This window comes from Topomyia yanbarensis, chromosome 2 (genome assembly GCF_030247195.1).
Source record: "Topomyia yanbarensis strain Yona2022 chromosome 2, ASM3024719v1, whole genome shotgun sequence".
In the NCBI taxonomy this organism is placed as follows: Eukaryota; Metazoa; Arthropoda; class Insecta; order Diptera; family Culicidae; genus Topomyia; species Topomyia yanbarensis.
In genome coordinates, this window is record NC_080671.1 from 40,612,621 (window position 1) to 40,640,153 (window position 27,533).

General features: G+C 38.9%; 1 protein-coding gene across 2 annotated transcripts in view; it reads left to right on the top strand.

Annotated features, from left to right (window-relative positions):
• The first annotated feature begins 15,709 nt into the window (after positions 1-15,709).
• The window catches only part of LOC131683328 (lysosomal alpha-mannosidase-like), a 40,804-nt gene continuing 28,980 nt past the window's right edge, over positions 15,710-27,533 (top strand). The window contains exon 1 of one of the 2 annotated variants that reach the window (XM_058965206.1): positions 15,710-16,051. In XM_058965206.1, coding sequence (XP_058821189.1) covers positions 15,911-16,051 — 141 coding nt within the window. In that variant the 5' untranslated portion in view covers positions 15,710-15,910. The remainder of the gene's footprint in view (positions 16,052-27,533) is intronic. The other variant, XM_058965207.1, reaches the window with a different exon arrangement.

Sequence of the window (27,533 nt, forward strand, 5' to 3'; positions counted from 1 at the left end):
TAGCCAAACCGAGTACATTTTCCCGTACAGCAGTAGAATACATTTTTCATTTGCTGCTGTACTCCGACTGCTCGGTGAGAATGTGGCGTAGTAAAGTTTGTTTTCTCGCTTTGTACACTTTTCTCTGCATAGTCAAAGGGAGAGGCCCGCACACGAAAGCGTTAATGCCGGTCGTGGCGTAAACGAACCGCATTCATTGTCGTCGTTTGTGATTAAAAATATTAAAAAGTGTAAAATAAGGAAAGAGAAGCTGTACCGCTCGCGTCTGATGGCTGTACTGGGGGCAGTATTTTTTTGTCATGTTACTGCTTTGCTTACGAACTGCCGTACAGCGCTGGGCGTCCTGCATTAGCGAACGACAGCAGTGTCGAAAGAGAAATGAGAATGTAGGCAGAAAAATTACAGCCGCAGAAAAGATAGCCATTTTGCATCCTTGGATATGTCACCCACTAAAACACTCCTTAAGGCCAATCGCAGCGGGCCGTGATTCTGAATGTGATATTCATTGTACGGTTCAGATATGTGCGGGCGAAGGGACTTCACAATCGCGTGGGCGTTTGTACGTCGCGTGTGCTACCGTGTGTGCAAAAATTAAATTTTATATGCAATCATAATTCCCATAAGAGAAAATTGTATTAAACCACTTTGCGCGTTAAGGGCACAAAACCTAATTTTGTTTGGATTTTTTTGTGTGTCTAACTAGTGCTAATTTGGGTACTAGTTTAGATACATCGTCTAACTAGACACCCAGATGGTGCTAGTTACTGACGAGATGAATTCGAAACACAAAAAATAAAACCTAATTTAAGTTTTATAACCGTGTGCCCATTCGCATATTCACGTGTGTTCTTGGATGATCGCGCGCAAACCGTGAATCTGTAATCGATTCATGATCGAGCGAACACGGACGTTTGTAGGTTTATTCTTGAGACAGCGGAAAGGGCTCGAGCGTTTGTATGGTAACGCATTTGTCACTTGCGCTAGCGTGTATGTAACTTCGCGTGCATAAATCCTATTTTACAGCCGTGTAAACCCGAGGGAAGAGATTACCGGACATGACCAAAGCGTTATTGCGCGAATATGGGTGTTTGTGTTCCCACTTGAGATTGCGTTTATAAGTTTATTACTGCTGTTGCGAATTTGACCCCTGAATAGAGTCGCAGCAAAATAATTTTGTCTCACGAAAATATGCTCACACCGCATCTGTCATAGATTGGTTGTTGCGGTGACTAACAAAAACAACACTGAGCGCACTCTCTAGGATTGTGCATAAGATGTTCGATTTGTTTACTTGTTATCTTCCGTGCAGTTTGATGTGAGGATATTTATTTTGCTGCGTCAAAAACTTGCACGAAGGTTTATCTACAGACGAAACGAGCAATAAAACATTCACTTATTCACCGGGGTGTTTTACTATTTATGAGATCGTGGGCGTAGTTGTGCATGGACGGACTTCCAGACATGACCATTCATGATCGCGGGAGCAGAGGTTGATGCTCGGGACTGCGTTTGTAAATTGGTCGGTTCTAAAACGTCCACTTAAATAATGGGAAGTTTTAATAAGGGCGTAAGTATGTGTGGATGATTGCAATACCAACAAACAACGAAAGCTGAACAAGCCTTTATTACGAGGGATTAGGCTGAACAATAACTGTTTAAACCATTATCCAGCTGAATTGTTTGTTGGGATTGCCTGTTCGCGTTTGTGACCAGATTTGCATTATCGTGAGGGCCACGAGCGTTCGTACGTTTGGAATGGGAGAGATTGTGAGTGTATATGATATAAAATGCAATTGATTGTGTTAGTGAGTGTTAGTATCAATCTTATTTATGATGGAGTAATAAAAGGAAACATAACGTGCCGAATAAAGAAAAAGATTTATTAGAAGTGTATAAATTGACCGATATTACTTTGGTATAGACGAGTAGTGGAAATGAAAACTATTAGAAGTAAAACAAAAACAGACTAATGAAGTAGAAGAAAAGAACACATGTAACAAGCAATCAAACTACTTTAACTCCTCTAAATTCCAGCAAATGATGTTTATTTACTTATAACGACAATTGCATTCTTTTAGAATTTTATCATACTCAGGGCCGGCGAAATGCGTGGGTAGTATGGGTAGCACTACCCACTCGAAAATTACCGAGAGGGGAATTACCCACTCGAAAGTCTGGAACAAACCAAAACCTGAGATTAACCACGCGTATGTATCTTGCGCACAAAATTTTTACGTCTTAAATTTTCAATATAAAACAATTTCATATTTTTATTCAGATACAAATTTCTTTGCTTTACAATTTAAATTTCTTAAAAATATGCGTTAATAATTAGGATTTGTTTGAAATTTGGAATGTTGTTTTATATTTATACTCATGGGAATACATTTTGACATCCACATCATATAACAAAAAGCTCAGATCGGTAGACAAAAAATATGAATACAATTTTATTCAGACTATGGGAAGCAGTTTGAAATATTTTTAAGGACAAGATACACAATTTGAAAACATGAACAATCATTTGATTAAAAATTGAAACAACGAAAAACACTTGTAGACTTTTTATAAGAAAGGCAAAAGATTAATGATTCCAACATCTCGGATTAGAACCAGGCTGAAGAGATTCGTTTAACGGAGATCTGGCGCTAGAACACTAGGCGCACGACCCGACAACATGTTTAATGTCGCGATAGCTGTCACCGCAAGCGCAGAAAATGCTCTGTATGACCCCAATACGTCCGCATTCAACGTATAATGATTGGACATGACCCGAGATACCACACGAAGGAAGTCACGACCTTTCTCCTTCCTTTTTAACCAAGGTTAGTTGATGCCTTTGGGATTCTTAAACTTTCATTATCCCACGAAATTTGCCAATTTTCGTGCGTCCTCTGACAATAAATACTGAAAAATTCGGCAAAGCTGCGCGATTTTTCATTAATGCCTTCTAATGCCTTAATGTATCCGCCTTCTCATTACAATTCTAATCTAAGTTCCACTTTTCTCATTACCCGGACTAGAGCAATACAAAAGAATTCAAACTAATATTTGTATCAGGTAATCGGGAACAATATTTAAATAAAAATTCTAGGAACTCCCATTTTTTTCCAGTAAAAACAAGGACTGCTTTCCGTGCTCCATCAATCGAAGCGCCTACTTGGAGCTGTAATGATGTGGATATGGTCGTAGGTAAATATAACCACACGTTTTGTGGGAAGAATTCTTAGTGCGAGTATCTTTGCTGTCAGATAAATTTGTGTGTTAGAAGAACAATTATTACGTTTATATTCATTATTATAATTTCATCGAGAACGTCTATCATTTGAATGTGAATCTATGTGTAATGCTGCTGTCGCCGTTAAAGGATTCTTAGCTCCGTGTATTCCGATCAAAGGTTGAATCGTGTACACAACGTAGGGCCCAGCTACTTGATGAAATATTTTTTCTCTCGGTAATCCGTTGACAAACCGCGTTTTTCAGTTTTCATCAAATTTTTCATTTGCGTTTCTAACGTCGCATTCGGTAAAATTTGGGCGATCCGACGCTCAAAAAGTCCTCATAGGACCTTTTCGCATACAATTCTAAGAACTTTCTGCCTACAACGGAGTGGGATTCGCAGTATAGAAAAACAAGCCAGTCAAAGCGTTGTACACTTCCACCGGAGGAATTTCTTATTTTAATTCGATTGTTTCAGATATAGTGGACGCGTAGCTCTTTCAATCAATAGGCGAGTGATTGTAGCGAGGTAGAGGCATTCGTATTATTTCCACTGTATTCAAGAAGATCACAATGAAATTGTCGGGAATATCATGCAGTAAGATGGATCGGTTATCAGAATGAAGACAACCCCATGGCATACCGTGGGAGTTGAAGTCTTCTAGAACCAGCTGAGGTGCGATGTATATGGAAACAATATAATAATAATCTTTGTCTATGATTCGGATGTAACAAGCGACAACTTCAATACCTGGTACCGATCAAAGGCTAATCCGATTGAAATAATAGCACGGTTTCATCCCCAAAACGCTCCTCAATAGTATTTTCTCGACCAAAGCAAAAAATGTTAAAATTGAAGAAGATCCACGTCGGAAGAAAACCAGATTATGTAATGCATTGTGCAGAATCTAGGAAAATAATAAGACTGAAATATAGAGTCACTGTGAGTTTTGGATGTCGCATGTGGACTTTCCGAGACCAGGAAGGGAGGAAACTTAGGGTAGGAAATGATTCTCCTCTTTCGAAATTCGGAGGAAACTTAGGGTAGGAAATGATTCTCCTCTTTCGAAATTAGTTCAACAGTATAATTTTTAGAGGAACAACGCCGGCGAAAAGCTCGAAATGAGGATAATTGAAAATAAGTTTTCTTATACTCCTCGATTTTGCTGAGCCCAATTTCTTGCATGCATTAATTTTCACTGACTGAAGCACAGGAATCTAGAAGGAGCCACGCCCAAATTCGCAATTAAGACCCTTCTCGGACACCACACCATCAATTTCTACTTCCCGAGCGGGTACGTAGACAAAAAATTTCTTCGTACACGGTCAAGGGTTGTTTAGTTAGATCACGCGATATATCGATGGCTTGTCTTTGGTGTGGAAGTACACCATCCAGGGGCAGGTTGTATTAGATATAATTTGTATCGAAAACGAGACTTATCGGCATTATCTTTGCCATCGGAGAAATATTCAAATCGACCTCCTCTAAGCCTGAAAGGATTTCGATCGTCAAAGATACTTTCCCATTCGTCAACACTGTCATTCAGTACCCGCGAAAGAAGGTTTTATCGCAGGGCACGGAAAATTAATGCAATGAAATGAAAAGGAATGGAGTTAGTACATTTGTAGTATCTGTATTCAACAAACACTTTTTCGCTAAGCCGTCGGACATACAGTCCTGTTAACAAAGGGTGTTTCCAAATAGCCACCAGATATCAGGAAATTTTTATTTTCACTTACACATGCCATATCTGAACTTTCGTCAAGACGAGGAGAAATCATTTTGAATCTTACTACCCACTCGGAAAAAAAGTGTTCCGCCGGCCCTGATCATACTATTCTGACCGAAAAATGATGATTCGGGTGCTTTGGAACACTAATCGTACCTTTATTTATCCAACCCAATCTTTCCATCCTTAATTTATATAATCGAATTGAATACTAGAGACAAGTGATAAACGATTCATAAATGCACTCGAGACAATAAATTACCCATTTTTCTATCATATACGCCAGTTCTGCATCCATTCCCTGACTCAGCTGTCACCAATACTTAGATGAACATATACACAGATAGACATACGACTAGCATACAACAATTGTGCACTAGCACTAAAAACTACAATTAATACTACACGAACACGAATAGGCTTCTACTTTTACACTTCTTTCATTAACCTGCACACGATGACGAAGCCGATCGATAAATCGATCCACAATGACCCCCACTGCGAGCCGTGTCCACCAACACCACCACCATTAAGCTGCGGAAAAATGTTTGCAAACACGGCCCACAGCAAAAGTCAATTCACGACGACCCGCCAGTCGGCCCCGCCAGTTCGCACAGGCTAGTGGTTGAACGTTAATTTGGGCTGGTAGATACAAAGTATGAAAAAACACAAAACAAAAAGGTCCGTAAGCCCTTTCGGTCTCCTCGATGCACCACTATCGAGACATAATAAAATAACCACATTAATGCAATTGTCTGCCAGAGGCTCTTCAAAACTGTTGCACGAAATATGTTTGATGATGTTTGCAATACCGTTAAACCCATCAACCTAGACGAGGGGTTCTTGTTGTTGTTGTTGTTTACTTAGGTTTTAACTGTTAAGGTCATTCGCCCATTCGCCGTTAAAAATTCGTATGTCGCATATCATTTAACAGTTGCGTTGGTATTATTTTGCTTTCGCCTCAACGGATCGGGCTAGAGTGGAGTCAATGTTTGGAGGTCTCTGAGAATGGTTGGTTTCCGTCCGAGTTGGAATCGGGAGTGAAGGATATCGGATCAACTTCAAGGATCCTGTTCCTACGTAGAAATACTGGTGGTAATGAAGCAGTGGCAGAGAGTGAGACAAAGTGACGACCGAGCTCGTTTGCGACTGCATTAAGCTCCAAATCTTACCCGTTGTTTGGTCGGGATGAATCCCATCCAGAAAGTCTGGCCAGCTGGATGCCTTGGCATCAGCGTTTGATTTTCTGGCAACGCTTCCTTGTTTCCCAAAGGGCACGATTGGTAAGGGCCTTACGAAAAGTTCGGAAGGCTCTACCACGATCCCAAACAATCTTCGTCACTTGTTATTCCACCAGTAGAATTACGAGGGGGATCACCACTGGTTTCTGGGGATGCCGGCCGCTCGAGTGATTAGCTCAGTTAGTTCATCGGAGGAATATTCTTTGCTGCGGTCGAAGTTATTTGAGAAGATATCTTTGAAGGCGTTCCAATCCGCTTCCCCGAATATCTATCGCTAGCGACGTGATGTTGATGGGGGTGCGCAATTGTATGCGACTTCTATCGGGAAGTGATCACTGCTGCATGAATCATGAAGCACGGACCACGAACAGTGGGCGGGTATGAGATTGGAGCAAAAGGTGAAGTCAACCGGAGATGAGGCTCGTCTCCGCGTGAAAGTCGCTTTTTGAAGTAGAATACTTCTAACGTTTCAATATGGGGTCCCGTTTCAAAAATTTCAGTTGAGCAATTTTCCCAGGTTTGAAATGCGAATATCTTCCGTTCTACTGGACGAAATCGCAATATTTTTGCACTATCTGATCGGAAATTTGTGCACGTATTTCGCATTAAATTTCGAAATTACTGCGACTACTATAAATAAACCAAAACAAGGATTTTCAGAAAATCCTTCGGAAACAGCGAGGAAAATGCGCAATTTGCCAGCATATCCCACGCAGAGCCGTCAAAAAGGAGCATGTAAGCGTTTCATTACATACGGGAATGTTATATATACAGGTCACGCGAGCTTGTTTTGTATCAGTGGGTGCTCGCTTACCACACGAGCAACATGCTCGTCCGGACGGTACAATGAGCGGTATCATGCTTGCGTTCCCGTACCAAGCATCATCGCAAGGTTCTTCGTGATAAAATCCAAGGAATCCGCCATTCGGCGTTTAGCTCGTCATGGTGGTGTAAAACACATCTCCGATTTAATCTACGAATGCTGATGGTGTGCAGGAAAATGTCATCCGAGATGCCGTGACCTACACTGAACACGCCAAGCGCAAAACCGCAATGAATGTCGTCTATACTCTGAAGCGGCAGGGACGCACTTTGTATGGATTTGGAAGTTGAAAAGCTAGAACTCACTTGCATCATTATAAAAAGGCCCTTTTCAGGGCCACCAAAATCATTTCAAAGAATAAGTTTGCATTTTCTGTTTCATGGACTGTTTCTCCCTGGAGAGCATTTTGGGTTAAACCCTAAATTATGATGTATTTCAGTACGCAAATTGCAAATATAACCTGAAACAAACTGGAGTGAAGTGGAAAACATTTTTACTAGGCGCATTCAAAAAAGGTTTCAATTCTCAAACATTTTACCAAGGTCCGTATTACATTACTCTCTTTACCCTGAGTGTTTGATAATCTCCGTATTGGAAACACAATTTCAAATTTGTTCTTTATCAAAAATATGTGGTCGTCCTGAAAAGGACGGTTTTTACAAGAGCATTTCTTTCTCGCCGTAAATTTATACTTTCTTTTCGGTCTTCTTGGGCAGCAGTACAGCTTGAATATTGGGCAACACACCGCCCTGAGCAATGGTCACTCTGGAAAGCAGTTTGTTCAACACTTCGTCGTAACGAATCCCCAGCATAATTGGCTTTCCACAGTAGACGGTGAATTCGGCCCACAGCAAATTGAAGACAGGCGCGATTCGAGCGGACTTTGACTTTCCCTTAACTTTGCCACCTCCGTTCGTAACACTAAAATAGAGCGAACACTGTTACCTTCCGCGCGAAAAGCCCGTCTTTATATACCCGCTTTGATGTGTATCGAAGGGGTGGAGCTTCGAAGAACACATATTGAGGACAACACAAAAAAGGACGAGCTTACATTGTGCTGTAGTCAGGTATAAAAACTCAGCATGCTGTTGCTCACGCTCAGTTCGTTTCCAGCATCAGCATGCAGCAGTTCGTTTGCAGCAAATCCCGCAAAATTCAAACCGCCGTCCGTTTGCTGCTGTCAGAAGAGTTGGCCAAGCACGCCGTCTTCGATGGCACCAAAACCGTTACCATATACACCAGCTCCAAGTAAATTTCGAACACTGCCCAAACAAAAGGCCCTTTTCAGGACCATCAATGTATCGACAAAGAATTGAATTGAAGTTTTGTTATTACAAGCATCAGAAAGTGGCTTGCCTAGAGCGTTGGATGGTAAGTGAGCCACTTGTGAACAATATCGTCGCTTTCAAGTAGAATGGCACAAAATAAAAAAGTTATTTGTGTGATTTGTAGACAGGTTAGTGTAATGATTCAATTTACAAAAATCGAACGTTTTCTAACGTTTCGATATAGGTGCTCCGTTTCAAAATTTTCGGCCAGAATGTTGCCTGTTTTTCTAAAAGTGAAAATCTGCTATTGTACTGAATGAAAAACTTCGATTTTTGCGCTGATTGGAAATAGTTGTGACTAGTTGTGTAGAATGTCCAATTACTGAAAATAACAGATTTTGTGAAAACAGTGGTTGGTCTATACAATTCGATTCCAAGCGAGCCAGACTAGTTTTCGTTTGATGGTCATTTCTCACACAATTGAAATAAACTATTTTATTTTGAATTCAACTACAACTTCCTTGAAAACAGCTAAAAAACTTTTGGGAAAAATGCGCAAACCTAAACTTTCCACTATAATAAAAACTAGTGCACCCGCCGCACAGCATCATCAAGATTGATAGTAAATCAAGCCGGAAGTAAAGGTGGAGGGAGGTTGTAAGGCAATGGAAAATTTCATTTATAATAATAATACTTTATAATTGGCTGGTCCTGAAAACAACTTGTTGGTTTGTGGTTTATTTTGGGTCACAATTTAGGCCCGCTCGATTTCTGATAGCTGTGAATTTTTCGCAGGGCGACAGTTTCTGTTCGGTAGTGATGAGGCTTCTTAACGCCAACCGTGACTGGGGCACTTTTACACGGCCTTCGTAGCAAACCAGCCCCCTGTCAAGGACGACATCTCTGTACATCCAGCATCACTGCCATGAAAGGCAAAACATTGATTTTGAACCGAATGATTAGAAGCTGTATTTAGTTACAAAATGTCTATTTTCTGAATGATATGATATTAAATCATCCCACAAGATGAAAAACGTCGTGTGGAATGCTTGAATATCGAGCATAGTGCCGAACATAATTCTTTGTTTGGGGCTTTATAGCTATAACGCCCCATATATGTCGGTCGCTGTCAAACTCCATATGATGGTATAGGGTTGCCAGGGGGCTGTTACCAACTGTTTGCGGGGAGTCTTTCCTTCGGTGGACTTACGAGCGGTTTATTTGGTACAGGCCATGTAGCGAAAAATGCTGATCTGCTACTTCTCTGATGCTGGTAGTAGGACGACGGTCAAACGCTCGTTTGCGTGCCTTCATTCATAAAAGTTCAACAATATTTTCAAAGAATGTTACCAATTGTCAACTTGATAATTCCAAAAATACTCCAAATAAACTATGAATGTGCTATAGTCGACAAAATCGCATAGGAATTGCTTATTCCAGAGCAGAATTAACCGGTCTAAAGTGTATTCTACTTCACTCCGGTTATGTCTCTGACATTACCCACCCATCTTTTGTTCATTCTAATTCATCTCGCTTTAATAGGTACTACAATAATAATTTAACAACACGTATAAGCGTTTCTAATAGAAAATCATCTCAGGAGTTTAATGGTGTATTTCGATTTGAGAAATAATGAGTATTTAAAAAGTTACCAATAAAATCAATACAACTAAATTGTTTAACGCAGACTTATTTACATTCAGAGTGTCATCTCTTTATCGGTAAAAGCGTGTTGAAGGATCTCATCTAGTACAACTGACGTAGAATTTTATCTAGTTTTCAAAACTCATAGTGCCATCTTGCGCCGTTTTGCGCCAAAGGTTGATATTTGAACATTTGAAAAATAAGTTTTTTCGTGGAGGCGCGTGGTACTTTTTTATTTTCATGAAGTTTTGTTTTATTATTCACCGGTGCATTTCTTTTTCTGAACGCTGCTTGTAAATTCAAGGTTTTGGGCGATTTCTTTGATACAAATATAAGTATGTCTTAACCGTCTTGCAACTATGACTCGTGTTTCTACATTTTCACAGTTATCTGTAGTATAGAAAAATTCAAATCAGGCAAACTAACTGCAACTATTATTATATCGTTCCATGAATCCTATCTCTTTGGTAGGTATTGCTCGTTAGCTTTACTGGTGGACCGATGAAAGATAAACACGTGAGTGTGGGAAGTGTTCTTTTTTACCCGATTTTTAGTTATTGGCCAGTAATGCAACATTTATTTTCAAGTGCAAACTCCCGATTGAATCTATCACAATCAACAATCAAATTCAAAATCTCCCTCAATAATTCACTTCCAAATTGACGAGAGCTTCATGCAAAAACGCTCACGTCTCTTTTTTAAAGTATACACATACAGTGCAAAGTATGCTCAGGATATTTTCGTACGAAAAACCAAGTCAGTACCCACAAGGAGACATATTCATATCATTGGAATTGAAAATCAATGGAAAAAGTATTGAGCGGCTTAGCTACAGCATGCATCGTATGAGCAACTGTGCATAGAGCATAGTAGGGCATGATTTGAGATCTTCATCAAAATCAAATAAACCCGTCATCTTTTAATAGCTTTGACGATAACTATAATTAAATAAACCAAAAAATAAAAATTTAAGGAATTCTATCAAACACCTTTAGATATGCTATTTTTCAAAACTATTCTAAACGCATATGCGTATAACGTATGCGCATACGTTCACAAATTAGTACATGAGGATCAGCTCTTAAAGAGCTATGAAGGAATTATTTTTTCTACGATGGTATTCAGATTGAACTGAAGATCTACAAACAAATGTATAAAATTACATATTTTTTATTCTCCAGGTTTCGATAAATTGGAACCACCCTGGAATACTCGTTACTAAGGACTACCCTAGGAAATCAAAATGTTTCTGTTCACTTACGAAGTATCTGTTTTAAGAAGTTTATAAAATTCACTTTTGCGAAATTAAAAAAAAAACTTTTGGAACCACCCTAGGCTGTCTAATTTTCATTTTAGCGTCCTAATTTAATCAAAATCGAGTTCAGCGCACCAACATTACCCTTAGATGATATTTTCAGACATTTTAAACTACTTTTGAGGTTTTGTTCAACTTTTGTATGGAGTGGATCCACTGTGGAATGGTTTGAATCCTCGTCGGAGCGACTTTGGACTTAGAAATCAACAGGCGAACTGCACAAGGACCATCCGCTGGTATTGACTGGAGGTAGATGTATGCAGACTCCGAACAGTGTATTCCCGAAATATGTTTTGGGTAGTCTGTAGTAAGGCGCAGTCGTTATCCGATGTCCTCTCCAGATATCTTAGGACGCATCGGAGCATAATGAAGTAGAGCAGACCGATCGGAACATAGGCGACCTCCGGTTGTAGTAGATTTGAAGCCAGTCGTATCGTACTGTTGTACAGAGGAACCAATACAGTCATGAAACCGTTCCATTGTAGATCTTACGGTGAATAAGAGCCCTCCGACGCTGAAGATGGTCAGATGCCAGTAGCTGATGGTACAGATTAAACGTTTCCTGCTTTCGCAATCTTGTTTGAGTGATCGAAAGTGCAGTATGAAAGTGAGGTGGCGATCCAGTGTGATCCCGCAGATCTTCGGTTTCCGACGGAAGGGAATCAGTGTGCCATTTAGTTTGACTGGTCGACTAGTAGAAGAGTGGTGCTAATTACAAGAATGAGAGATAGAGCACTTGGTACCTCAAACCCCGTTGTTTCGGCCCATCAACCGACAGCGATCGCCGCAGTCTGTAACTTTATTCTCACTCAGGTCGTTGACCTCCCTATCGCTAGGACAACCTCTGGGAAGACGGCGAAAAGCGAGTTCATGCTGACCAAGAAACATTAAACCGGACCAACGGATTTTTGGAGGACTCCGTTTTCTTCAATGAAGATTCCGGGTTGTTGACCGCCGATTCCTACACCGAATGTAAAGTGGAGTGGCTCGACATATGTCGTTATTCAACACAGAACTTTTTGAGTTCCTTATGTGACCCCAGATGTATGTGCAAAATTTGGGAGTGGTTGATTGCTCCCCGAGTTTGCGCATTGCGTTCAAAGTTTGCATGGGATTTTATAAGGGAAAAGCATTTTTTTACATTTACGGTAATAAAGATCACCATTGCACTCAGTATGAAAAACTAGCTTTATAAAACAATAGTTCTTCGAAGACACCATCCTTTGTTAACAACTTTGTCGAAGACGGTAACTAACTCCGAGTTTTCAAAAAGTACTTCTAACGACTTTAAAACTTATGGTTCAAACCAATTGCCCAAATTCATTATTTCTTCCAACACTGACTATGCACCAACGACATCGGTATCTTAAATTTAAATAAATGAGAATATGTTCATCGCAGAGACTTGGTACCATTGAATGATTTTTTTTTGTAATTGCTTACCACACTCCCCCACACCAAAGAACTCATACAAGAGCCCCCTGGTAGTGGACGCAACTTGTCTCAGCCCATGAACAATAGCAACAAAAATAAACTGAGCTGAGACAGACACTTATATCTATCTGATGTGCAATTAAGATAAGATAATTAACTAAGGTGGAATCCCAGTGGAAATAGATTTCCTGTTAATTAAATCATAAATTAAATTAAAGTTAAGTTAAATACTGCTGACGGATGTTTACATTAAATTACAGAAAATACCATTAATCAAATATTTCGTTAAGCCTATGTTTAAAGTACTGTTTCAGAATGAATTTCTGAATATCATGAACTTAGTCAGAAACTGAAAAGAAGAAAGGGGGGGGGCGTGTGCCCCCGGCCCATTTTTGGATTGTTTCGTATAAGATAAACAATACATCTTCAGCGCAGGTTTTGACAATTCCAAGAATCTTCTATATGGGTCATTCCATGCGAAGTGATCAAAAAAAGATGCAAACTTGAAATCGACGTTCACGGATTTGAACAAAATTTGGAGGAATTGTTCATCTAGAGCCAATATATAAAAACACAAATTTTTGTGTCAATTGAACCAACCCTCGGATCATGGGAGCACCCCCCGTTTTGGAAAATTGCCAAAACTCTTGATTTTCTTTTGATCATATCTCCGGTTCTATTTACTCTAGAATCAAACCACAAGATGGCTTTTGAAGAAAATTATTCAAGGAGTCTATAAAAAATATTATTTTTTGCCGACAGTGTTGCCAACTATGCAATTTTTTCAGTTAAATATTAAAAGTAAATTTTTCTCTCAACACGAATATTTTAATTTTGAAAATTTTAATGCCATCGCGTTCCTCAGACTTTTTTACATAAAAAACACTTATCGTCCCAATATAATATGAGCGCATCCTGAGATATACCGTTTTGAAGGGAAAAACTCCCATTTTCTCATATAAAAATCCATTTTTATTGGCCAAAATTGAGAAAATCTTCAAACTGTCATAAAAATCGACCCTGATCTGCTAGAAGCAAACCAAATACGTAGTTTTTCATCATTTCTCGTCTACTTCACGAAAAATAATGTTTGAACTCAGAATACTCAAGTTGGTTTTTTAGTGTTGTGCGCTTGCGATTTTATATGGGAAATTGCGGTTTTTTCTCTTCAAAACGGTGTATCGCAGGATGCGCTCATATTATATTGGGACGATAAGTGTTTTTTATGTAAAAATGTCTGAGGAACGCGATGGCATTTAAATTTTCAAAATTGAAATATACGTATTAAGAGAAAAATCAACTTTTAATATTTAACTGAAAAAATTGCATAGTTGGCAACACTGTCGGCAAAAAATAATATTTTTTATAGACTCCTTGAACAATTTTCTTCAAAATCCATCTTGTGGTTTGATTCTAGAGTAAATAGAACCGGAGATATAATCAAAAGAAATTCAAGGGTTTTGGCAATTTGCCAAAACGGTGGGTGCTCCCATGGCACGAGGGGTGGTTCAATTGTCACAAAAATTTGGGTTTTTATATATTGGCCCTAGATGAACAATTTCTCCAAATTTTGTTCAAATCCGCGGAGGTCGATTACACGTGCCTTGATCACTTCGCCTGGAATGACCCATATGATTGAGAATCATACGGCTGGCAGATAGGGGTGAAATGAAAAAAACCAATTTACGCATGAGGGCACAAAACCGAACTTAGAAAAGTTGGATTTGAATGTTTCGTATTTCACTCGTCAGTAACTAACAACAACTTGCTAACAGTTAGACTATATATCCAAACTAACACCAAATTGGCGCGGTTATCTGGTGCGAATTTGCTGAAAGTTTGAATATTTAATCTAACTCTGAGCAAGTTGGTGTCAGTTACTTACGAGTGGAACACGAAACATTCAAATCCAACTTTTCAATTTATTTTAATTTAATAGCCTTAACTTATTTTTGAAGTTTTTTTTGAAAAAATGTTCACAGAAAAATTTGGAAAAATGTTTTGAAATATTGAAACTGGAAAAAATGCTCTAATATAGTGGGCAACTCACTATTTCATTAATTTATCGGCCTACAGTCGATGGAGTGCGTATAACTTGGCATAAACAGCTTTGCTTCGTTTCTAAAAACCAATATAATAACAAAAATAGCCTGAAAACGGTGAAATGCTCGTGTCTGAGCGCAACGAAACTTCGAATCGGATGCAGAAATTATTACTCTACAATTTGAGCCAAACAACAAGTGTTCAACTTTGTTGAACAAAGTTTGAAGACACTGCTCTAACCAACGGCGTGAAATGGCTTTGATTTTAATAGAAACAGGGTTAAAATATCCTATACAACAATTTTGCTAAAAAAGGCTATTTTTCATAAATCAAATTAGCGAAATCTCTAGATAATTTTAAAGAAAATTGATTTGTGCTACAAAAGTGCTTCAAATATGCATACTTTTAATTCTAAAGTTGAGCACCATGATTTTTCGAACATAGACTTATTTTGGGGCAGCCTAATATACAGCTATCACATTCGATGCCATCGCTGACACTCACTTTATGACGGTACGATTACCTGAATAAAAACATTCGAAGTTGATCAGTTAGAACATCACCCAATGGAAATTCACCAAAGCAAGCTGTACCGTTTCCATGCAAAATATTCCAAGGAAATAGTTCTCTATAAGCCACTCATTATCAAAGGAAACTAACACCCCTATCTGCCAGTCGTATGATTCTCAATCATAGGCCTACGTACCGATAGACAGTCAACCGTTCTCCTGCCTGAACCTGCATGACCTACACGGCACCCTACCTAGTAGCCAGTCGTAGAGCATTAGGTAGGCGATGAAACTCACTTGTTGATTGGCACATTTGAATGACCAATTGTTCCGCCCGACGTAAAAGCCAATATTCGTAGCATGAAGCGATAAAGCAACAATTGACAATATCGGTTCCTTTCGAACGAAACGAAGAAGAATATGCGCTATCACTATTGAGCGGCTTGCTTCCCCGCAAATATACGCCCCTCATGACGGGATCGGGTGGTATATTAGCCAGTCAAGCTCGATCGGTCCTTGAAGACGGTCTGAAGGGACTATCTATTCTAGTGCCGATTTGTTTACTTGTAACTGCGAAAGTGTGTCGATTTCAGTGTTGAAGCAGAACGGTCAGAACCACTGCGAGGCGAATATTCCTGTGTTCTGGGTACTGTCGCTGGTGAACTTTGAACTGCCGCGCGCACAATGAAGTGTTTGGTGATAGTGATACTGTCGCTTCTGGCCGGCGGCGTGCAAAGTAGGCCTGGAGCGCATAGTGGGAGCGGTTTGCTAGTGGAACGACACGATTTCGACAATGTTCGGAAGGATAGCAGCTGTGGTTATCAGGTGCATAATTTGTTTTGTTTGAGGTCGTATTAGGGTAATGAACCCAATTAAACCATAATAGGGAGAGGTCGCACTATTTCATAAGTTACTCATTACAATCGATGGAATGCATTTAAATGTGCATCAAAATTTTCGCTAAGTTTCATAGAATTGATATTAGTACAAAAGAATGACAAAATGTTTCTGTTTGAGCTCAACGAAAACTCCATTCGAATGCTCCAATTAACACACTATCATTTGAGCCAATGCGTTCAACAAATAGGGCAGACGCTGACCTAACTGAAGTTTAGTTTATTTTATAATGTTTACATATATAGTTTAATTTATATTATGATTAACGTGTAGTGTTTACATTCTCGTGGGTTCTAAGCCAACGCATACACATTTTTGTAAACACTATTGTGATTAGTCAAATTTATGTTTAGTTCCGAACACACCAATATTCGAATTTTCCATTCAATCATAAGAAAATGGTGGAAGAGACAGGTCATCATGCAAGGAACGATGCTGTTATTGTTTAGCATAGGTGCTCTTATTATTATTACTTATTGATCGGAATGGCAAGAGGTTAACTGCAATTCAATGAACGATACTATATTTAAAAATTGGCAGATGTTTATGATAGGGTTACGAATCCCGGGAACGATTTTTCTGGAAATAAACTTGCCAGGTATTGCCGATTCCCGGGAATCATTTATTCACTTTTTGGTTTTCCAGAATATTAGTCAGGTGACAAATTGTTTTTGGTTTACCGAACTTAATACTTTTGTTCATTAAAAACATTACTCGAATCGTAATTACGCACAATTAAATCCACACTGCAAAAGTTATTTCGGTTTTATTTGTTGGTTGATTGTTTCTTTTTGATGTTTGTCATCCAAGGTGACTTTTACATCAGATTTATAGTATCTCATTATGTTCGCTTTCAGGGTAGGCTAGCTAATTTTGAGTGCATTAACATTCCAGTACGTCCCTCTCGAAGGTTGATGGAATTAACGGCATTGTAAACATCATCATGCCACAATAGATTCAATAGAGTTATCTAAATATAAGGACCTTGGTTCTTTTTAGTTTATATTTTCACCAAGTTCTACTACTAGAGGTTAATTAGTTCTCATGTTAATAATACACCAATTATTATGACTACTCAGGATTTGATTTCTATATAAGAAACCCGCTTCAAGATGTTGATTACAGTACGGCTCGATAGTGGTGTATCGAGGAGGCCTGGAGGGCTAATGTGAGCCTATTTTCTGTTCTATAGTATTCAATGGAGATGGTCGGGTTCGGGTTTATGACCCGAAACCCGAACCCGACGGGTTTCGGGTCGGGTTCGGGTTCTGTAAATTTAAGCTTCTCGGGTAAATTTAGAAATTCTCGGGTTCGGGTCGGGTCCGGGTTTTTGAAATTTTGAACTTTCGGGCTCGGGTCGGGTTCAGGTTTTTCAAATTACAAATTGTCGGGGTCTGGTCGGGTTCGGGTTTTGAACAAATCAACCCAACCATTTCTTGACGCTGTTTGCGTCTGTGCACAAAACGCAGTCTCTTTTTGTAGTAGTGAATTATACTTCGTGATACGAATGGATTACACACATAACCGTACCGAATGTTCGCACCCTTGAATCGCAAGAATTCGTCGTATTCTCTGGTGTTCAAATATTGTATTTTTTCATTCTTGCATAAAATTCCGTTTCTTCAGATTCGCTGAATTATGTAATTTTTAAAAACGAACATTCATGAGAGAGCATTCAACAATACGTGTTTCATATCTAAAATCTCTTTTCTATTTATTTTCCATGATAATTAGTAATAAACCAAGTCAACAGGAATTTATCGGAAAATATCGGTTCAACTTTATATTATGGTATATAAATTTCGACAGGTACTTTAAAATCGATACTCAGGCCGCGGCGACATTTTCTCTACGTATGCGGTGTTGTGGGGTACATTCGTACCCCAGGACTAAAATAGTTCTAATATGTCTAATTTATATTAAATTTATAATTAAATTGGATAGTTTTATTCTAAAATCATTCGTAAAGTAATCTGTTTAAAAATATTCGCGTTTTGACCATTTAATTATGTAATATTTCATTTTGTATAGAACAAATCTTTAAAATACGTCAAAATTCATTCATATTGCTATAACTCCGGTAGTTTCAAACCGATTTTGACTATCTATACGGCGTTGTAAAGCTTATTAAGTTTCCATTTCGACACAATTATTCAAAAACCGGTCAAAGAGTTTATTTATTCCGATGCTTTTTTGAACACCAAACGCCAATAGAAACGGTAAAAATATAGCAATATGTAGTAACGGAGATGAAACAGGAAGGCGTCGAAGGAACAGGTAGAGCCGGCGCATTGTACGTGTATATAAAGTATGATCCAGAGCCTGGGCTGCAGAAGATATCAAATCGAATGATGCGTCTTGCATACTATATACAATATGTTTTGCCTCTTTCATCCGCAAAAGTAAAAATTACGATGCAGATCCAAGCCCATTTTCTAGTTACTTTGCTATAGTGCTTTGTTATATCAAATAACAGATTCTATTATTCGGCAGAGCTGGAACTTATACAATTTTACACAAGTTTCTTGCTTACTATGTATCGATATTTTGCTTTTAAAACTATATTTAATAAATTTTCCGAATTATGTACACATGACAAAAGACTAACGTAAACGGTTTTGTGGGGTACATTTGTACCCCAAACAAACTTTAAGCGAGCACTGTTAAGTTGGTCAAATGAAACAAATAGGTTGTACCAGCTTTAACGGATATTTAATAATCAAATTGATTTATGATAAAGATTGCTTGCAATTAAAATAAACTGTAACGGAATAACAAGGATTTGAACTTACAAATTTGGTGGTACTTTGGTGGCATTTAGGGTTCGCAGTACCGACCCTTTTTGGCGAGAACCGGTACTACGGTACTGAAGCCCTCATTTTTTTTTAATTCAAAAGAAGCTTCAAAGTGAAAGCTTCAAAGTGAAACTGATGACCTTATTCTCAGATAATTGATTTGTGCTGATCAACAAAACATGTTTATTGTTTTTAATTGATTCTGAATGGAATGATTCATTTCAGCAAAAAATAGTTTTCGTATGCGGCACCTTCTTTTATTTCGAAATCTAGGCCACTTTGAAATCAATAACTGCTAACCGTACCCGCACTTATCGAAACCGTACAATGAATATTACATTCAGAATCACGGCCCGTTGCAATTGGCCTTGAGCAGTGTTTTATTGAGTGACATTACCCGTATCGTCTGTAATTGTAGTGAATGATTCTGACGGGGCGCACTTCCAAGAATCTAGCTCTACAGTTCCAGTAGGACAACTCTCGAAAAAATAACATTCCAAGAAGTTTTCAGCTATTTTCAGTTTCTTTCATATTTGTTTATTTGTTGTTTATTTTTCATCTGACCTTTATTAGTCAACATGAAGTGTTGTTGGAAGGGAAAACACTTTGCATGCGCTAAAACCCACCCTCTGCTTATTATTCTTTACAAATATGTTTACACAGTTAAAATGAACATTATGACCAGTACAAACATTGAAAATAGCATCTTGAATCCATTTCAATCTTCTAAGTCTATTTTTTTAAAACATTGCTAGATACAGAAAAGTCTAAACAATCTTACATACTTTAACCGTTGTGTGTCCGACGCGGTACGCGGGTACCTTTTTAAGTTTCAATTAATGAAATTCCCATGTTTTATCCATAGCTGGAAATTGAAACTCTGTGACATCTTAGGACTTCACTAAGTCAAGCTTTTGGGTTAATAATATTGTTGATATAGTAAGGGAGGGGCTCCTCACACTACGTAACAGGCCGACGTGGGTACCCGGGTACCCACAAAACAAAAATGCCCGTAACTAAGGTAATATCCAACCGATTTCGACACTTTTGACCGTTTTGGATTCAGGAACTCATCCACTTTTGGACTTGGTAAAAATGAATCATGTTACTTCATTCGGTTTCCGGGAATCCGGGTTTCCGGAAGCAGGTTCCAGTGCTGGGGTATTATTTGCGAACTTCAACGGAATACTAGCAATATGGGTATCATAATTCTTGGTATTGTATCAGTAGGCTGTATTTTGTGGTTTTGGATACCATTTGGTGATTTGACCCCGGAACGGACATTCCGGAGCAGGTTCCCGTGGGACCGTGAGTAGCCATTCCATTCCAATTCCATTTTTCAAATTGCCATAGGGTCCCATAACAATAAAAACCAGACTACTAAAACAATTTGAAGAGTTTTGGTACTCATATTGCTACTACATTATTAAAATTTACAAATCTTATCCTAGTACTGGAACATTACTCCGGAAAATCCGGATTACCAAGCACCAGTTCCATTATTCCGGTTATATTGTACAGAATCAAAAAGTGGACGAGTTCCTGAATCCAAAATATCTAAAAGTGTCCAAATCGGTTAAAGGAAGCCATAGTTATGAGCATTTAAATTTGTGGGTACCCGGGTACCCTCGTTGGCCTGTTAAAGGTGTTTTTTTTGTTGGACATATAACTGTTAAAACACCTTACACATTGCTCCTATGGGTTTCTGGCCATACTCGGTGCCCTGCTACTCAAGTCTTAAAAAATTCCACGATCATAAGAGCATACGCTTCTGGGGGAGACATTATACCCAGCAAACAATTTTGCAGTTATATCGAAAGTTAAACCAAGTTATACATTAAATATAGAGTACAACTAAGTCGTATACAATGCGGGACAACCCTATATACGGACAAAAGTGGAAGTAATACATCTACATTGAGAGAAAATTGGGTTTCAATATACGATATAAACTATACAAAAATGCGACTGTGATCAGTACTTAGTCTGATTTCATGTGGTATAAACAGACACCTTTTATACACTCTTACGACTCAAAACGTTACTATATACGATTATATTAGGCTTTCGGAAAATATAATTATAAAATAAAAACTAAGAATGAGACACATCTTTCAACCGCTTGTTTTTTTTAACGATGAAACTTTAAAATTTTGGCATCCTAAACCGTCTTTAGCATTTTTTCTTTCCTATCAATCGGTTCACTCAGTATCGAACCTTGAATCATCAGCTTACGAGCCAGCAACATATCCCATAGGGATCATCCATAAATGACGTAGAATTATATGGGGGAGGGGAGAGTTTTGTATTTTGTGATGATGTGGCACGACAGGGGGTAGGGGAGCATGTCATGCTACGTAGCTTTTTTAAAGGGGAATAGAATAGAATTTTTAAATTTTTTTACGGTGATAAGGGGGGGGGGCAGAGTTACCGTCAAGCTACGTAATTACCAGGGGGTATTTAGAGGTTTGTGACGAAATGCTACGATGGGGGAGGGGGGTGTTAAAAATCACTCAAAAAATGCTACGTCGTTTATGGATCATCCCATACACCATCTGATAAGTGTGCTTAGTTCGGGCCAAACTCATTGACTCATGGGAAAACGCCTTTTATTATACCACTTTGATATACGACTTTGTCTATGTGAACGTGAGATAACTAACTCGGCTATCATAATATACTTTTATTGATATCCGAAATATGTTGTAATCATCTCATATATTATAACATCTTCCTTGTATTGATGAAAATATACATATATCCATATGTTCTAATATCGATCCAATAAATGTCAACTTTGTATAAATTCTTCGAAGTTTTTCAATCATATGTTCTATTATAGTAAAGAAGCTATAAATCTTCACCAAAATATCAAGAAGTATGCCAAATTCAATAAATTGTAATTATATAAATAAATCATAAGCTTTTGCTTCGCTCCTGCAAAACATAAATAGAAGTTCCAATTTATGGCACGATGCATGGTTGCATCGTATGGTATGGAAATGAATTGAAAACTATATCAACATGTAACTGAGACCCACCTTTTTTACAAAGTATCGATTTATTTATTTTTTGACATTGAAAATGTCTTACTCCACTATCTGGGGCTAGGTGTCATTCTAAAATCTAAAATATCTCTATGCAACGAAACTATGTAAGGTTTGCACGCTTATAACTCCGCTATTACTAGATGGAATTTAATCATTTATACACCAACCGATACAGAAACGCCTAACTTAAATATTGGTAATAATGTAATATTTCTGCAATAAAAGCAGTCTTTTGAAAATCGATAAAATTGAAAAGTTCACGAAAAAAGGGGAAATTGCCATTCGTCAGGCAAATTTCTCAGGCAGAGCTCAATAGGAAGCACCTAAGTGATTAAATTGAACACGAAAAGTTATAAATAAATGTGCCGCGTGCCTATGTGAATCAGTAGTTGCTCTTTTGCCATAGCGTCTCGTACGACAAATTTGAGCACCCAGAACACTACGCTTCTATGAATGACGTCATCCTCGACTATTTAAGGAATATCATTCCTCGAGAGGGTTCATTCGCCCGTCGAACGTCGGGCCGTAAAGAACGCTGCGCTGAGTACTGCATTTGATCACTGCTACCACTGGGGGTGGGGCGACAGGTCTAGGCATCCAGCGGCCTAGCGCTCTCGATGTCTCCTTTTCATGGCTCTGATTGGCTGTTTGATGTTGCCGATGACTCTATCCTCGGATGTATAACTTTCAGCATTGCTTGGGCGAGCGGGGCGAGCTAATTCACTGGTCGAACGTCGCAGCGGAGACGATAGCAGTAGCTGACAGATATGTTTAAGTAATGCAGTGCGCTGTGCTTTGAGTGCATGCCGTTGCGATGAATCCAGTACCGCGTTGCTTTTTGCAACAGTAGAGCTAATAAACTTGGACAAAAAACAAATAGTTCAACGCATTGATCGAAATGGTAAAGCGAAAATCGAAGCGCGATTCAAATATTCGCAAATTTAAAGTCATTTAAACTAAACTAAAGAAATGTTTTGTAATTTAACTCGAAGTAGAACTATATCGACTCAACAAAAGTAGGTTTCAAAACAATTGTTTAAGTACGTAATAAATACATTTTTAAATAAATGCATATCATATGCATGGTTTCGCACTGTCTAAGTAGTTCTTTTGACATTAAAAATGTCTTACTCCACTATCTGGGGTTAGGTGTCATTCTAAAATCTAAACTATCTCCCATCTAACGAAACTATGTAAGGTTTGCACGCTTATAACTGCGATATTACTAGATGGATTTTAATCATTCATACACCAACCGATTCAGAAACACCTAACTTAAATATTGGTAATAATTTAATATCTCCCCAATAAAAGTAGACTTTTGGAAATTGGTAAAATTAAAAAATTCACGAAAAACGGGAAAATTACCATTCGTGAGGCAGATTTCTCAGACACAGCCGTCAAGAGAGGGCAACTTAGTTGCTCAATAAAACACGAAAAGTCATAAATAGAAGCAACGCATGTCCGTTTCAATCAGTTGTTGCTCTTATCCCATACGAGCGACATCGTCTCCGGGCGATGCAATAAGCGCTATCGATTTTCGGTAACGTTGGCATTTGCACACACTCGCACCTAAGTGACTAAACCATATACGGTTAGTTTATAAATAGAGGTGACGCGTACCCGTTTAAATCAGTTTTTGTTCTTATGTCGAACGGGTAAGATCATGGCTGCAGTGGCTGGGCACTACACTAAGCAGTAGACGCTATGCATTTTCGACAGCGGTGGCCGTGTGCGGATTTTTCGGGTACCAGCACGGTGTCACAGAATGATTTGCAAAGTGGGTGGGTGGGGTGGTTTGGATTTAATTCAATACGGTGTGTGATGCTTAAGAGTGTTGCGTTTGAAAAAAATATATTTATTTTTATGCATGCGTGTGCGTTGTAACTTGTTAAGGCTCAAGTTACCTCAAGGCTTGGTAGTATGCGTAAGAAAAATTGTGTTCAGCTTTGCCACCAGATTATCCATTTAAACCTTTTCAAAACTCTAAAAGAAGAATATCAGTCGATTTATTATATCATCACGATTCAATTCATGCAAAATACCTGCTGGAAAAACCATCGGCTTAGCTGGATGGTGCTTTTGAAAAAGTGGCTGTGATTTTTTATCACACTACCACACCGAGCTGGGGTACGCAACACAACTGCGCAATGAAAAAAACCACAGCCACTTTTTCAAAAGCACCATTTAGCTAAGCCGATGGTTTTTCCAGCAGGTATTTTGCATGAATTGAATCGTGATGATCTAATAAATCGACTGATATTCTTCTTTTAGAGTTTTAAAAAGGTTTAAATGGGTAATCCGGTGGCAAAGCTGAACACAAATTTTTCTACGCACACTACCAAGCGTTCAATTCTAACACATGCTTAAAAAAGGTAACTTGAACCTTAAACCATGTTTACGGCGCTTTGTAGCTTTGTAGTTTTCATGTTTCATATTTCGGTTATGTTTTTTATCAGTAAGGCATCTGACAACGTGCTTCTGTAGTTATTGCACTGTTCAGCAGCGTAGTATTTTATATAGGAGAGTACATTCAGGTTTTTTTACGCGGATTTTGAAATTTACGCGGTTTTCATTAACGCGTTTTTTTTTTAATTTACGCGGTTTTCATTTACACGGCCTGTATCCCCTGCGTGAAAAATCTGAGTGTAATTGCATCGGAAACAATCACATTCCCAGCAGAACTTTTTGTTTTCTAATTTCAAACACTTTTGTTTCGTACTGCACACAACGGAAAATTTTAAAACAGAACTTACCGTCCCAGCAGCAGTTGAAGCGGGTGTTCTTTTTCGATTCAAATTCAAGCCATGTCTTAAGCGTTACTGGACTTAAAATTGTTTTCCCAGTTTATCCAGTCAGAATATCTGTCCTACCCTATGTATTTTAAACACAGTTCTAATTGCGTTTTAAAGTATACAACAAATAGAACGGTTGGGGATACTAATTTAAATTTTAAAATAAATCTGTTTTAAATTATGCAACAAACCGCTGTACTGAAGATATAATTATGTCAGTCCTATTACCACATAAAACACCTATATAACATAAAACGCTGCAGAATTGGTTTAATAATACAATGTTTACACTACAGAGTTATAACACGTTTTAATAATTAGCAACAAGAAAAATGTCACCAAGATAGCATAAAAACCCGTTTTAACTGGTAGTGCGAACGTTGCATAACAATGTAATTTATCAAATAATTCCATTTTTTCCACCACTAATCGATCAAGAAATACTTAAACTTAAGATTGTTTACTTAAGTTCATTAGTACATTATTGAAAATTTAAATGGAAAATGAAATTTCATATTTCATGGAGAATCTGTATATTTCCGTTGGAGGGCGTGGGCTTCCTCATCACAGCTCTCAATATGGAACTTTTCTTTTGAATATATTTTTTGGACAGACCAGCCTATTTTTACTAGATGGATCAGCCAAATAATGCCAATCACCTAGTGAGATACTTGATTAATTAATAGATTACCATTAAAAGACCTTCAATAAATTATGTTTTGATGGGGAGGGTATATAGCAAATTGTAACATATGAAAACAGGCGAGTGAACAAGAACGTGAGTCGATATGTGTGATAGATAAAATTCATTTGCACGCTCTTGAAAAAAGCTACATTTTTAATGTCACCGTGGTCGCGTCCTGTACACAACCCTTTAATTTTTTTATATACCGGAAACATATGCGCATATTTCCAGCACGAAGGGAAAACCCCCTTGGATAAGGACAGTTGGAAAAGATGACGGAGTGGAGACAGCAAGTAGTCGATATGATACTTCAAAAGAACGGACGGTATTCCATCTGGTCCTGGTTTGAGAGTTGACTTCAGTTGGCGGGCTGCTCTCGTAATCATCGTATCATCCACGTCCATTTGACCAAAAGTCTGTGTTTGCAAAGGGACGTTTCTGGCGGCGGCGAAAACATGCTCGGGAGTTAAAACTTCAGCTTTAAAAACACTGGCAAACTTAATGGAAAAGAGACGACATTTTTCATTCCTATCGGTAGCCATTTCACCATTTAGAGTCATCGACGACGGAAGGCCAGACTCTTTGCGTTGCTGGTTGATATACCTCCAAAAGGATTTCGGGTGCGATTTGAGTTTGCGTTGAATATTGTGCTTGTGACGTGAGTGACAACGTTTGCTCACCTTTTTGTACTCGAAATTGAGCCACACATAGTGGTTCCGGAGTGACAGAGTTCGGTATTTCGTGAATTTTCTCAAGGCGGCTCGTTTTGCTGTTTTAAGTTGTCGTAACTCGATGGATTGCCATGGGAATTTTCTCTCATTCCGGTTTGCTTTCTTCTGGACGAATCTATCGATGGCATACGCCATAATATGAGTGAAGGTCTGTGCTGCTTGATCAACATCATTACTATCGAGTAAGTGATCCCAGTCAAGCTCAGATAGAAAAACACCGATGTCTGCATTACGATAGTCGTAGAAAACCGGATCAGGGACATTTTCGACTACACGAGGCCGTTCTTGGTTCAGCGAGACAACAAGAGGCTTGTGATGAGGTACAGTTTTCACCAATGGAGCTGGTGCGATAGAGATAGTTGGAGCAGCATCCTGGGCACTAACAAAACAAAGATCCAAACTGCGGCCGTTTTCGTTAACCACGTCGTTGATTTGAAAAAATGTGGCTGCGCTGTAGCTGTCGATGGTGTTGATGCAGCTTGCGTGAAACACGGAGTTATCAGGGTCGAGATACAGGAACCCACTGTGAGATGGCTGCCACGACAGTCCAGGTAGGTTGAAGTCGCCTGATATAACGATCTCGTCGACTGGAGTCATACTTGCCATTACATGCGAAATCGACTGGATGTGAGCATCGATCAACGTATTGTCCCAAATGCGATCCGGAGAGAAATAAACTGCACACAGGTAAACGGTTCGATCACCAAGCTCAATAGCAACCCAGATTTGTTTAACACATTTTCATGCATCGTCCTCGACAACTCTAGCTTTCAGTTGTTTGTCCACAGCAACAGCGACGCCTCCGCCGGATAGTTTTTTACTATTCCATGGATTGCGGTCGCAGCGAAAAACCTCATATTCCGATCCAAATATCTGAGAGGATAATGTGCGGCAGTCAAGCCATGTCTCGACCAGCGTGATCACATCGTAGCAGCGATCTGTAACAGCTAACTTGTAGTCATCAAGGGAAGAGTTCATTCCGCCGACGTTCTGGTAATAGAGCATTAGACTATCAGGTAGACATTTTGCTCCGGAATCCGGAGCGATTTGCTGTCCGGTAGCTGCGTTCGAAAAGCGATGGCGGGGTCCGAGAACTCTTGATATACCATCCCTTTCGGCCACGTGGAAGTGGATAGCGATTTAGCTTTCAACTCGGCTCTAACGCCGATTTTGAATGAAACAAATGACAATGTGCTAATGTCCCTTCCTTTAGCAACTAGTCGAACCACATGTATGTCATCCGTTCCTAGACGTTTTTTGGCTAGTGCACAAACTTGTTCAGCCAAACTTGACGTCTTTGACAATACGCGACAGATAAAGCCAGAATTTTGGCTGGGCCACTGGTACGACTATT